At 46.0% G+C, this 15,062-nt stretch overlaps 1 protein-coding gene across 1 annotated transcript in view; it reads left to right on the forward strand.

Moving 5' to 3' along the window:
• Positions 1 to 2,906: 2,906 nt before the first annotated feature.
• Positions 2,907 to 15,062, forward strand: part of KIF26B (kinesin family member 26B) — a 451,375-nt gene continuing 439,219 nt past the window's right edge. The window contains exons 1-2 of the mRNA XM_012644360.1: positions 2,907 to 3,415; positions 4,275 to 4,679. Of these exons, the coding sequence (XP_012499814.1) occupies positions 3,353 to 3,415; positions 4,275 to 4,679 (468 nt within the window). The 5' untranslated portion in view covers positions 2,907 to 3,352. The remainder of the gene's footprint in view (positions 3,416 to 4,274; positions 4,680 to 15,062) is intronic.

The following is a 15,062-nucleotide window of genomic DNA, read 5'->3' on the forward strand; positions in this document are numbered from 1 at the left end:
TCTGTACCCCCATAATATGCTGAAATAAAAAAAAAAAATTCAAAGAAAAAAAAAAAAAGAAAAGAAATGCTAAAGGAAATGACCCAGTTGGAAACTTGGCTCTACAGAAAAAAATGAAGAGTTCCAGAAATGGTAAAACTGAGTAAATATAAAAAAACTTAAAAAAATTTTCTAGTTTCACTGAAAGATGACAGATTGTTTAAAATAAAATTGATGAGAATGTATCATGGGTCTTACAATGTATGTAAATATATCAAAATAGTAGCACAGAGGAGGGAGGTAAAATGGTATAGTTGCAAGTTTATATTTTAGGTGAAGTGTCACAATGTTAACTCTCAAGTAGCCCATGATATGTTAAAGATGCATATTAAAATCATCAGAGCTAAAAAGCCGATAGAGCTATAAAAGTAGAATAGCAAAAAAAAAAAAAAAAAAATCACTTAACAAAAGGAAGGCAGGAGAAACGGAAGGATGAAAAACAGAGTACACCTGTACTCCCAGCTCCACAGGAGGCTGAGGCAGGAGGATCCCTTGAGCCCAGGAGGTCCAGGTTGCAGTGAGCTATGATCACGCCACTGCACTCCAGCCAGAGCAACAGAGCAAGATCCTGTCTCTAAAAAAACTCAATCAACCCAATAACAAAATCCCCCCCAAAACTTCCCAGAGAGTACAAATAGAAAACAGACCCATGCTAGCAATAACATGAAACTCAAAAACCTACGTTAAGCCAAAAAAAGGGCAAATACAAAGGAGTGCATATTGTATGGATTCTGTAAATTAAAAAACTAAAGATCAGTCAAAACTAATCTATGGTGATGGAAATCAGAATAGTGGCCGCTTACGAGGGGTAGGGGATTGCCGGGGAAAAGGCAGGAGAGAACTTTCTGGAGAGGAATTTATATCTTGATTGAGATGGTAGCCTATCGGAAATATAAATTTATCAAAATTTATAGAACTGTACACTTAAAATTTGTGCATTTCACTGTATGGATAGACATTTTCCATCAATTTTAAAAAGCCTCAAATCAAATTCTCGAGGAGCCTCCGGTTGTAAACTTCGATCAACAGAGGGCGCTCTAAGCCCACCAAACACGCTCTGGGGCTCCAGCCACTTTGGGATGCAAATCGGACCAGCTCTGGGCTCCTCCGTCTCCAAGGTGCATCGCGCAGCTCCCCAGTACTCCACCTCGACACCCCACATTCCCCACCCGCGGCTTCACCGGCTCGTCCCCTTCACCTGGCCACACGCCGCTTTTTGGCTGATAAGCGGCGCGTGGCTAATGGCAGGATATTTCCCACAGCACCTACGCGGAGCACGATGCGGGGAGCCGGCGCGTGCTGCCTGGAGGCGTACCTGTCTCTCTGGGGTCCTCTATTGATATGATCGCTTTTAAATTGGAAGTAGGAACGTAATGGAAACTTCCACACTGTTCTCGACATCTTCATTTGACCTTTTCACCTCGCTTTGGTGGCTGTGAAATATTCCCACGCAAGGGCTGCGGCGGGGTGGGGGGAAGGGGGGGCACCTCAGGGAAGGCAAAGGAGGAATTTTCCCCGAGGAAGGCCGGGAGGGGGGGCGTTGCCCCAGGGTTTCAGCGCCAAAAATTACTGTCTTCTTGCCCCCTCGTGCCTCGTCCGTACCGCAGAAGGAAGCCAGCGACCAGAATACGCTAAGCGTCCTTCACGCCCCGGCTCCCCCCGGGCGGGTCTGCGCGGGTGCGGAGATGCCATTACACCTCACGTGATCCCCGCGCCAGGCCAGTCCTTCAGGCGGCGTCTCGCGGGGTGTTAATTAAAGGTCACAACCAAACAGACCTACCGGCTCACCAGAAGAAATGTCCTCCCGGGAAATGAAAAATGACACCCCGAGCAGCCACGTGTGGAGCCCGGCATAAGCCGGCGTCCTGCGCTCCTGGGCGCAGCGCTGGGGATGGGGGCGGGGGATAGGAGAGGGGCGATGACTAGGTGCTCGGGAGACCCCGCGAGACCCACCCGCGGGAAGAAAAGGGCAGAGCTGGGGCGAGGGAACCGACCCCCGGCAAGGAGAGGCCAAGGCCGGCTCGCGCCACACCCCCTTCTCCAGGCCCGCTCCGTCCGTGCTGCGCGTGTGCGGCGTGGCGAATCCCTCAGTTTCCCTTGACCGGCAGTGGCCCGCTGGGTCCCCGGGCTCACCTGTCCCATCCTTGGGCAGCTTAGCACATCCCAGATTGGGGCTCGGGAGGCCGGGCGGGGGTCGAAGGCCCCCACTTCTCCAGCTGTGGTTGGGGAGAGTGGCCCCCGGCCGGCCGGAGGTTGGTAGGGCAATTCCAGAAAAGGTTTGCAGGGCAGGTCTCGGAGAACAAAGGGCGGGGGGAGGACCCGGCATGTTTGTGGACTTGTTTGTGACTCAATCCCTTTTACACGGCGTTTCAAAGGCAGACCTGCAAGCCTCGCCTGGAAGAGAAAGAACTTGGGGGCGGGGGAGGCTCGGGCGCCGCATTTCCGTCCAGCCGCGCTCGCGCCGCGCCGGCCCTCAGCTCCAGGCTCGCGCCGCGGCGTTTCATTAAATCCCAGAACACGGGCCACTAGCCAGTAACTTCCCCGCAAGGAGCGAGATTTACGGTCCCCGCCCCCGCCCCGGCCCTCGGCCTCGCTGTCAGGCAGGAGCGCAGCAACATAAAATGGAGCCCGGTCGGCGCGGCGGCGGCAGCCAGGCGGCGGGGCCGCGGGTCTCCAGGCTCCGCGCTGCGCCCGGGCGCACACGCGCGCCCTGACCGCGGACGGCTCCCGGGCCGCGCAGAGCCGCCCCTCTCCCTGCTCTCGCGCAACTGTCAGGCGAAACGGGCCGGCGGATATTGGCTCGGCGACACGCCGAGGCTCCTCCCCGAGTCTGGATCTTTATATTTTGGGAGAATTTCTTTGAACTCAGTTACCAAGCTCGGTGAAGGAGACAAGTTCCCACAGCCGGCTCGCTCGGCAAGGGCTCGCCCACCTTCCCTGCGGCTGCCGTGTGCCTCGATTGTATTCCTCTCTTCCCGCGTGGCGGAGAACGGACTTACTTGGCTGAGGAAAACGCCAATAATCTGGATGTGACTGTGAAAAGAGAACGTGCGACTGGAAGAGGCAGAAGAGGATGAGGAAAAGCATTATTTGAAGAGAAGAATATTCCAGCTACCCCAACCCTTTCTGCGAATTGGTGCTATTACTTCTGGGGTCCATTTGCTTTTATCTCCCTCCACCTCTCCTCCATTAAGAAACCTTAATTTGAGGGCCAAGAGACAGCCCCTACAACGGGGGGACGCTTCTGGGTTGGAAGACCTTTTGGATGTAGCGCTGGTGGAATATTGAGATACTCTCCTCTGGAAAAGCCACCATGAATTCGGTAGCTGGGAATAAAGAGCGGCTTGCGGTGTCCACCAGGGGCAAGAAATACGGGGTAAGTTGTGACGGGCACAATGCGGAGATGGGTTGCCAGAGCCATGTCGGCCGGGACCCCCCTTTTCCCGGGAACGTGCAGCCTGGGCCGGGCAGCCCCGCGGAGCCGGCCGCCGGCGCGCGGCCCGAGCTGTGCTCCCGCTGCAGAGGTGCCTCCGCCGGCCGGCGGGGCTGTGCGTGGCGGAGGCGGGTCTGCCGCGGGGACTCCCGCACACTCGCCTTGATCTCGGAATTTTTTTAAGTCCTCTTGTTCCTTCCCTTCTCCGCGCCCATAACTTTTGCAGCATTCCTGCACTTGTAGGCAGAGTTCTTCTAGGCAGAGTTCAGCCAAAGGGGAGGGTTTACCGTGAATGCTCTGCCATTCCTCAGATCGTTTCCCTGGAGCCGGGAGATCCTTTCATTTACCTGCGGGATCCGGAGGGCTGTACCCCGAATGAATAAAAATCCTGAAATCCCAGGTCTCCCGGGATACAGTCTTCCAGGATCTTGTACCTGGGCTCTTGCCGGGGTGGGTGCTGGGCTCAAAAGCGCTGGGCGCTGAATCTATGGGTCCCCCCTGCACAAACCGTTGAAAACGCCAGAGCAGCCTTTTTCCTCCTGACCCGAGGAGTCCACCGGCTCCCGGGAACCGGCGCAGGGGTCAACCGGGAGGTGGGGACTCACTTAAAGACAATTAACGAGACAGATGGAGGGCGATTTGGCCGCAGGGGTTGGAGCGGTCCGGAATGGGCGTTCGGCCAGAGCCTTGGTGGCGCGCGGATTCCCCGGCTGGCGGGCGGGTGCCCACATCCCAGCCCAGTTCCGAGGCGCGGGAGCCGGCCGCCTTGCGGCCCCTGACACCGGCGTGTCTCCCCCCGCAGGTGAATGAAGTCTGCTCGCCCACCAAGCCCCCGGCGGCGCCCTTCTCCCCCGAGAGCTGGTACAGGAAAGCGTACGAGGAGTCGCGCGCCGGGAGCCGGCCCACCCCCGAGGGCGCGGGCTCAGCGCTCGGCTCGTCGGGGACCCCGTCCCCCGGCTCTGGCACCTCGTCCCCGAGCTCCTTCACGGGCTCTCCGGGCCCCGCCTCCCCGGGCATCGGCACCAGCTCGCCGGGCTCCCTGGGCGGCTCGCCCGGCTTCGGCACCGGGTCTCCCGGCTCGGGCAGCGGCGGCGGCTCCTCCCCCGGCTCGGACCGCGGCGTCTGGTGCGAGAACTGCAACGCCCGCCTGGTGGAGCTGAAGAGGCAGGCTCTGAAGCTACTTCTCCCGGGGCCCTTCCCGGGCAAGGTGAGCGCCGCGGCGGGGCGGGCCGGGAGAGCGGCCCCAGAGCAGGGGACGCGCCGGGCGGGCAGCGGTCCAGGGCTCTGGCGGCTCTGCAGGGGACGGCAGCTGCCCAGCCCGCCGCGACCGCGCGCCCCGCCGCCGCCCGTGGGGCCCTGGCGGCGCTGGGGTTTGCTCCACACCCCAGGGGGCTCTGGCCCGCGAGGGCGACCCCACGCGTCTTCCTCAGCCAGGCCGCCCTGGGGCAGGGGCGATGGGAGGGCCCACGGCTTCAGGCCTCAAGGTCCATGGGGGATGCCTCCAGGTGGTTTGTCCTGCTGCCGGGTCCCCATTCCCCACTCGGGACTGCAGGCCGCTCGTTAGATTTTTACCCACCCCCACCTGCGATCCTTTACACAAATGTCGCTGGGAGCTGTAAAACCAAGCTGATACTTGGGAGTTGGCGTTTCCCTTTGCCTATTTGTGGTCCTTCCTTCCCAGGATTGCAGAAACAGAAAGACATATGTGAAAGCCAGCATTTTTTCCCCTAACATTCTGTTTGTGTAGCCGAGGACGATTAAGAGGTGGGTACCTCCTCCGAACAGTGCTGCTTCCTGGCCTGCTCCTGCACTAAGCGCATTGGTTCCTCCATAGCAACCCTGCCAGCGGTGTGTGACTGGCCGGAGCCCCCAGAGTGTAACACAATGCAATTGTATTTGCACTGTTGGGCCCAAGTACTATCAAATGATAATATTTACTCTTCCACTTCAAAGAGTTTTCATCAGTGGTTATTGAGCAATATCAAGAAAACAGAGTGGATTGTTGTGGAGGTTTCTGACACTGTTTGTTCAATGGCATTTTCTGGTTTATATTTCTGTGACTTTGGAAATGAAATATTGTGATTTTTGAGTAGTGGAGTTTATGAATAACTGCATCTGTTTGCCTCCTCTGCTTATCCAAACACACACGTTGATGTTTTCATATGCAAGGGTTAAATTAAACAAATATCCTCAGGTGCCATAACATTTAAAATGAGAAAAATTACCACTGGGAGAATTGGTTTTATGAATGCAGAACTTGTCTCAAGAATAATTAACTCATGGATTGTTGTCACCATGACATTCTTGTAGTTTGATCTGTTAGGACATCCCAAGAATAAATCTTAGGGAATCAAAAAACTTATTTTGCTCTTGCATGTTACACCTTCAGATTTAACACCTTTTAACACTCACAGATTTATTTGTTCTTTTCATCGTCTATCAATATCCAATGATTTTCTACCCCACTCAAGGCACTGTGGCAGGCACAGCAATGAAAATAACAGGTACATGCAGCCCTTTTCCACATGGAACTTAACATTCTAATGGAGGATACAAACATTAACCACAAAATGCACAGTTCATAATTTATTCACATTTGTGGAGGGAACACAGGGTGCTGTGAGATTGTGTAATGGTAGTGGACCCAACTGGTAAAGATTTGAGGAAACTTGGTTCTTAAAGATGTAACAATTGATATTTGGCAGTCACAATAAGTTGCAGCCTACCAAATTATTTTAGGCCATTTTCAAGGACCCATTCTTATAACAGGTTCTTTGTGTTGTTCTTTGAGTGCTCCTTATGTGCAAAAGTAAATAAAATTTATTCTTTTCATTAAAATGGAGGAAAAGAAGGAAAATCTACAGGAAGAAGAAGCAAATATTGAAACTTAAATGCATCCATCATGTTTTATGAAGTCACAGCGTGACAAACTGGAATTTTGTTTTTGTTCAGGCAGCCTGGAAAATTCATTCAGTGTTATAGGAGGAAACTCAATGTATATGCCAATTTTATTTACCTGGTGAAATAAAAGCGAAGTTGGGAAACTGACTATATTGTCAGAGTGAGGTGATGACTGCAGAAGACGCATTGGATCTGCTGAACCTTAATGCTCTACAGTGACTTACAGTGATCCAAGGACATCTAGGGAAGAGCTGTCAGTCATGGGGACAGTCACAGGGGATCATTTAAGTACACACAGGAATATCACACAGTGCACGGTTGCCTGAGTTTCATATGTGAAGCAGCACAATGAAGCATGACATTTGGCACAGGGGAGTGTACAGGATGTAGCCAGGGTGCTTTGGATTAGCTCATTGTTAGTAATGAGGTTTGGGGCCTCAATTTTAACTAGAAATCTTCTGCATGTATTTGGGAATAATAATTTTAGATGTGTATGTCTATATGTGTGTATTTTAAATATTTGTACTCTCCAATTAAGTATAATTTCTATCATACCTTTAAGGTTTGCAACATTTTAACCAAACAGTTGCTGTGTTCTCTGGCATGCCATGGATGGAAGGCCGTATAACTGGATGATAGGCCTTTCTTCCCAGAGCTGGATTTATGAGCAAACTGTGGACCTTTGTAGCCCTCAGGCATAGGAGTTACATTTCCTTAGAACAAGAGATGTTATTGTGACTCCAATATGTAGTTTGCCCTAGAGAGTAAAAGTCTGGAAGATAAAGACATGTTTTTGAGGGATAATTATCAAAAGTCATCTTTGTAATTCACTTAAGATGCTTAACTGCATTTGGGGAATATTTTCTTGAATAGAGTATTAAATTCTACTAGGTCATATCAAAAGTCTCCTAGGTAGGTATTTGAAAGTCAGAAGCAGAATAGTACATCCAGGAACCTTATTTTTTTAGGATGGATTTGGTTTTAGTTATTTCTCCACTACAGATTTCCTTTGTGACTTTGAGTAAACCAGTTTTCCTCTCTACTTTTTAACTTTCCCATTCGTATGCTAAGAAAAAAGTGATTCATACTGTTAGAATGTCGTAAAAATTATCTAAGGTAAAGTTTGAAAAGCCTTTCCATTCTTTAAGAAAGATATGAAGGTTGATGATTATTAATTAGATAAGATTTTGTTAGATTTATGTTTACAGAATTTAAGATTTTTCTTGAAAAACATTACTAATGTCAGATTGTAATTTCATTGGTACATTTCCCAAATATCGTACTGCCATATGAGTTCTTACACTAAGCCCACTGGGAGGTAGCACACCCCAGTGAATTCCCCCAGTTGTGTCTTCAGGACAGTTGGTTAAAGAGGGAGGCAAAGCGCTAGAAAGCTGGTGCAGAGATATCTGGTTGGTCCCAGGAGCTAGTGACTGGCTCTGGTGGCCTGAGAGTGAGAGCCCTACGTGAGCACTGTCAGTAGTCACGTGGCCACAGGAGTACAGAGCTTCATGGCAGAAGGTGACATGACTTGGATGTAAGCAGGTGGGTGGTGATAGTGTTGCCTGAGGCAGGAAATAGGAGGAGACAAAGAACTGGATGGAGCTCAGAGGGAAGGATGATAATGGGTTTGGTTTTCTGTGCATTGAGTTTGAGTTTTCTAGAAAGAGATGGACAGTGGAGGCAGATTTAGTAATAAAACAGTTTGTTGTTGGCTATTTCAAGACTGGAATGCAGACGTGACAACTGTGGGCTCATGTGATTCTGTTACTGTTGCTCTGGATTCATCCTTTCCAACAGCAACTTACCTGGGCGAGCAGAGATTTGTGCCTAGTGGCAGATTATAAAACACCTTGATTGACTTTTATTACCTCAGTCAGTAAAAAAGTACTTACTGGGTTTATATTATTTCTCTTCTGGTGCTGGTGAGTGGAAGCAGTCAGATAAAACAATGTGGATGTGTAAAGTGTTGGGATTTTAAGTGAGAACAGTCCTTTCACCCATTGTAGTGTTCCAGTGTGTAAATATAAAACCGTTTCATGTCCAGTGGCAAGAGTGTCTTTCCTGTTTTATAGACAGTCGAGGCACCAAGCCAGAAATAAGAAATGAATCTCTCATTTTTGGGCTAGCCAAGATCTTTCTGATATCTGTGACAGAACTTTTGAATTGACTGGGTAAGTCCTACGAAACATCAGCCCAAAGAAATTCTCTGGAGTAAACAGAAATGCTTCAGGTTGGCGAAAGGTTATCAGACATCTGTTCATTTCCATATCAATAAAAGAAAATCTTCTTTTATGTAAAAAAAGGGTCCAGAACTATGTTGCTATCTGATTTTTTCTCAGTCACATATCCTGAGTCCATTTATGCCCCAGAAATATCAGGAAGGCTAGGCAGGCATACTGAGAAGGGTGGCCAGGAGTCACAGAGATGAAAGAAAGGAATGCGTCACAGAGGTTAAAAACACCAAACGTGGGCTCTAAATAGCCAGAGCCCAAGTAAGTCTAGACTTGGGGATAGATATATATATCCCCATGCACATATTTCTGTATTTTGCCAGCTCCAGAAGAGGGATATGAAAAAATAACTCTACTCAAAAGGTCTTCCCAAAGCAATCATAAAACAATTTATAGATAAAGCACACATTGCATTTTAAATACTTATTAAGAGGGAATTCTAGCTGAAATCTCCTCTTCTGAGAACACATGGCTATTCTCAAAAAGCTTCATTTGAGTCTTTCCCATTTTAGAAATATTTTAGATAAAGAAATAGCTAGTAGATAGTATCAGTCATGCAAAAGTCCTGCAGCATTTATCATTAAAAGATTTCTGAAACACTTTAGGAGTTTATAAAAACATTCCCAGTCAAGATATGTGAGCTGTAATCTTTTCTTTAAGGCTTAGCAAGCTATGGAATAATGGCATTTCCTTCTACCAGACTTTTAATTGTAAACCAACATGGTCAGTTTTTATAGTGATTTAATTCACTTTGAAAAAATCCCTGGCCTGTAATAATTTCTTCCACACTCATTGTAGATAGGATTATTGCATTAGAAATGTGATTTTTAAATGGCTGAGGCTGGTAGTTTGTCAGCATTTGGAAGGATTAAGTCAATTAAAATTTAGGCAACATCAGTTGCTCTTTGGCATTATATTACAGATTGTATCATTCATCATCTAATAATAATGGTGATGGTAATATGATAGCAAATGGCTAACAATTACTGTCCTTATGTGCCAGAAACTATGGTACTAAGACACACACACACCTGCACACATACAATCTCATATAGCAAAATGAAGATAAATATGACTTCTTTTCTTTATCCTGGCCTTCCAGGTGGTTGAAGTGGTTAAGATCTCAAAAGGAGGCATGAAAAAAGATACAAGGAACAGAGATATCAAAGCATACTTTCCCCTAAAATCTGGTAGGAAGTCACTATTAGTAGAACTGACTGAGAGACCCTGCTTGAGAATGTTATTATTTTTCCTGGACTCACAGATCGTAACTTCACTTTTGGGGATTGGGGACGTCGGGGGGTGGGAATTATGTGACTGTCAGCTTCTGAGTTGACTAATTTTCTTGGTTGGAATGTAATGAGGGGGAAGGAAGTTCCTTATATTTATATTAAGTTAGTTGAGACACTGTTGTCAGCCCTTCCTGAACAGAAAACTCTCCCCGAGGCTCCTGTCCTGACCCTCTGAGAGGAAGAGTTCTACAGCTGGACGTTTCAGTGCCATGTGAGCAGGGCTGCCAGACTTCTGCTCTCTTCTGTCCTTGAAAAGATTGCAAATTGGATGGTGTCTGTGAGGGTTCCTGGTTTCTTTTCGGGAATACAAAACTAATTTCTTTTTTACCACTATCTTTTTTTTTTTTTGAGACAGAGTCTCGCTCTGTTGCCTGAGCAAATGCCATGGCATCAGCCTAGCTCACAGCAACCTCAAACTCCTGGGCTCAAGCAATCCTCCTGCCTCAGCCTCCCGAGTAGCTGGGACTACAGGGGCACACCACCACACTCAGCTAGTTTTTTCTATTTTTAGTACAGATGGGGTCTCACTCTTGCTCAGGCTGGTCTCGAACTCCTGAGCTTAAGTGATCCTCCCGCCTCAGCCTCCCAGAGTGTTAGGATTACAGGTGTGAGCCATTGCGCCCAGCCCTTTTTACCACTGTCTATGAACAGCTTGTGACCAAGCTGTTCATAATCAGTTTTTTTTTTCCTTTTTTTAACTTTCTATATGGTCTTATTATGGCAAAGGAGCACTGTTTAGAATGGGCTCACAAACGATCTTTCCTACTAATATGTGCCGATCAGAAATATCTTATTTTAAAGTACATTTGTAGAGGTGCAACGGGATTGGGAATACATCTATATTCCTAAGTTACTTTTGAAATATTTATCGAAGTATCAAATCAGTTGGTATCCATCATCTATTTACCATGGCCTTTCCAACTACTCCAGAATCCATCTAAGAAAATTGGATTTTGAGTTATTGTTAGAGGGATGTCTGTTCACCACTTCTGGGTTTTAAAGGAATGGACCCAGTATTCTTCCATATTTATATAGGGTCCTCTTTAATATTTAGATATTTGATCCATTGAGAGATTCTTTTGGTGTACAGTGAAAAGTATACATCAATTTTATCTTTTTCTTTTTTAAAAAAAATTTTAATTAATTTTTTCAGAGAAAGAGTCTGGTTCTGTCACCCAGGCTGGAGTGGAGTGGTATGATCATAGCTCACTGTAACCTCAAACTTCTGCCTCAGTCTCCTGAGTAGCTGGGACTACACGTGCACGCCCCCATGCCCGACTAATTTTTAAAACTATTTTTTAAATTAAGAAAATCTTTTTTTCCAACTAATTTTTTATTTTTTGTAGAGATGGGATCTCCGTATGTTGCACAGGCTGATCTTGAACTCCTGGTCTCAATTGATCCTCCTGCCTTGACTTCCCAAAGTGCTGGGATTGTAGGCATCAGCTGATGCACCCGGCCAATTTTATCATTTTCTTTTATCATTTATCATTATCCAGTTATCCCCAAACTCTTTATTAAAACATCCATCTTTCCCCCACTGATTTAAGATACCACCATTGTCATATACCAAATTTTTAGCTGAATTTGGGTTTATTACTACATCTTATGTTACATTTATCTGTCTTTTGATGTACCAGTTCCACATTAGTTTAATTATAGAAGCTTTGTAGCATATTTTAATGTTTGGTAGTGCTAGTCATCTCTCCTTCAAACAATGCCTTTCTTTTCTAGGAGTTTCCTGGTTTTTCTTTCCTGACTATTTTTCTGTATGAACTTTAGAATCAACTTGCCTAATTCCAAAAAAAATTTTTTTAGTTGGCACCGTGTTAAATTTATATATTAACCTGGGGGAATAGTTGGTATCTTTATGATGTCAAATCTTTCCCAAGAACGTGGAATGCTTTTCCATTTGAACAAGCCTACTTTTCAGCAATTTTTAAAGGTTTCCTAATATAGGCTTTGGACATTTCTTGTTAAATTTATCTGAGGTACTATATTGTTGCTATTATAAATGGAATCTTCACTTCCTTTATCTCTTCTAATTGATACTTATTTATATATGTGAAGGATATTGATTTACATATTAATTTTAAATCCTATTGCCTTATTAAATTCTACTAATATATTCATTGATTTTTAAAAATTGGTACCCTTGGGTTTTCAAAAAAATTTATCTTCTTCAAATACAGATATCATTACTCTCTTCCTTTGCTATTTTTATGCCTCTAATTGCTTTCTCTTGTTTGTTACATTGGTTAATACTTTACAATGTTAAATATTAATAATAGTGATATAGTGGGCAAATGTATAGATTTTGTACCATTAAGGTGTTAGCTTTTGGACTAAGTTCTCTGTATATTTTTTAAAGTTAAGGAAGTATCCATCAATTCTTATTTTATTTAGTGTTTTTATCAGGAATGGGTGTTATATTTTGCCAAATGTCTTTTCAGTATTTAGGGAGAAAATTATGGGATTTTTTCCTCGTTAGATCTATTAATATTGTGAATTATTAGCATTGATTTCCTACTAGTGAACCATCCTTGCATTCCCATAATAAACTTTACTTGGTCACAATGCATTTTAAAAAATACGCTGCTGGATTCAGTTTGCTAATATTTATTGTTTTTGCTTTGATATTCATACCCCAAATACGCATGTTTGATTTCCATTCATGTACCAACTATATAGTATTATGCCATATTATAATCAAAATATGAAAATGACTAAAATTCCTACTTTGGAGCAACTCACAGTCTGGTATTAGAGGCAGACAAGGAACATGGTGAAGCACTGACATTCCAGGTAGAGGGAATGGCAGGTGTAGGCACAAAGGAGTTATGCACTCCCAGTACACTTGGGGAACTGAAGTGGTACATTGTCACCATACACAGTGTGTGCACGAGTGAGTGACAGGCTGGGAAGCTGGGAGGGAGAGGAAGAAGGGCCTTGCAGGCTATGGAAACTGGACTTTATCATGTAGGCTGTGGGCAGGGCGTTCAGGAGGGGAATGAAACGATCAGATAGGCATTTAAGAAAGATTGCTGTGATCAGGAGAGAGAAGATGGGTTGGAAGAGTGGCGGCACCATGTCCAGTTAGGAGGCTCCTTGCAGTGGCTTGAGTGAAAGATGATGCAGAGGGAGTGAAGAGGCAGCTTAGACCTGACAGATGTTGTATGCAGGAAACCCATGATGGGTGGCTGCTGAGACGTGGGGCTGGAGGGAGAGGAAGAAAATGAGGTGTTCTCCCAGATTTCTGGCCACAAGTGTATGGATGGTGCTGCCTATTATTTAGATAGAGAATGGTTTTTTTTTTTACTGTGAGTCTGGTGTTCAAGGATGGCTGTGGGTCATTAAATTGGTTTGGGCTGTCTAGAGCTTAGGGAGGAATGGTCCAGTGGATTCCAGCTGGAGCTCTAGAGTGGGTTCAGCGGTGGAGATGTGGGTCTGGGAGGTGTCAGCATGAAGAAGGTGTTGGAATCCACAGATGGTGTGAGTTCTCCACGGATGTGTGGGGTGAGACAGTAGACAGCTGAGCATGGAGCTGTGGAGCCCATTGACTTTGAAGGGACAGGCAGCCTGAAGAGCCAAAAAGGTAGACCAAGAAGGAGAAGCCAGAAAAGAGGTAGGAAAAAACAGGAGAGAGTGGTGTCATGGAAACTGAGGGAGGAGTGAGTTCAGAGGGTAGGAGTGATAAAAGGTTGATACCTTGGAGAGATCAAGGAGATAAAGACTGAGGTTTCCATTGAATTGGCAAGCAGGAGGTCACTGGGGATCTGTGTTTGAAGAGTTTCTGGTGCCCTGGAGAAAGGCAGCCGATGACAGTGTGTCCAGGAGTGGACGGAGCGGTGAGGCCATCTCAGGCAGCATTTGAGTTATTGACGACACTAAGAGGTTACAAGAGATACATTTTTTGAGGCTCTTATTACCTTAAAATGAAGATCTGGAGTTAACAGACTTGGGTGCAAAACCAGGCTCCATCACTTAATGTGTGACCTTGGGGAAGCCACTTAGCCTTTCTGAACCTGGTTATTCTTATCTGTACAATGGGGGTAAGGATAGGAGCCCGCCAGGTGGTTGTGAGGATTAGGTTAAAATGCGAGACAATAGCCAACCATCACTTTCTGTGACTATTCTAAAGACTTTCCACAGGAAGTTGAATTCTGTGAAAGGTTCCTTCCTTCCTTCCTTCCTTCTTTCCTTCCTTCCTTCCTCCCTCCCTGCCTCTCTTCTTCCCTCCTTCCCTTTCTTGTTTTGCTAGTGGTCTGACACCAAAGTAGAGGAGAAACAGTCAGAGAAAATGAAACCATTTGGCACATCTCTTCTGTTTCTTCACCTCCAAGTGAATAAAGCATCTCATACTTATTTATCCATTCGTAGGGTAGCTCCACAGAAAGTTTAAGAGAGCTCACTTGATGAAAATATCGACTCCTTTGAGTTGAGATGGCATGAATATGGATTGAGATCCTTTGTCACAGATGGAAATCCCTTCTTTAAGCCCTGCCCTCTCGGGGCCCTCCAGGGAGCGTTGCAGATGCTGCGCTTGGCATTTCAGCTCTGCTGAGTGAGGGAGAGCAGATTTCCTCCAGTGACCGCACATGCGATGTGCAGATCTGAGCAGCACCAGGAATTTGGGCTTATCTGCCTTCCAATCCAGTTTTATCTTTCTTGGACGGTTTTCTTTGCGGTTGTATTTTGCTGATCCTATCGCATCGATTCCGACCAGACTTTGGGAAGAAGTCTGGAAATAAAGAAGTTGCCCTCCCCCACCACACAGTATTTGCTACACATGTCTCAGCTCTGGGAGCTGGAGTTGACTTGACAGGAGAGGGTTCTTGTAAACTCTAGCACAAAAAGAGGAGCTACTCTGAATGCTGCTGTATAGGTTAGCCTATCAGAAGGCTCTGGGGGGAGACTAAATTCTTTTGATAAGCAGAACTATATCTTAAGTGCTATAAACTAGGTTATAGCTAAGGGTCTATTTTTATTCATCTCTTATTCTTATTGGAGTTTAAGTTCAATACTGTTGCCGACCACAAAATATACTTGGAAAAAGTTTTAGCTGCCCACACAACATAATTCTAAAGTTTTTGATGGTTCTTACACACAAAATTTGTTTTTATTTAAACTTTCTTTTTTGTTTGAAAGCATGAACTGCAAATA

Source organism: Propithecus coquereli, unplaced genomic scaffold (genome assembly GCF_000956105.1).
Source record: "Propithecus coquereli isolate 6110/MARCELLA unplaced genomic scaffold, Pcoq_1.0 Scaffold210, whole genome shotgun sequence".
In the NCBI taxonomy this organism is placed as follows: domain Eukaryota; kingdom Metazoa; phylum Chordata; class Mammalia; order Primates; family Indriidae; genus Propithecus; species Propithecus coquereli.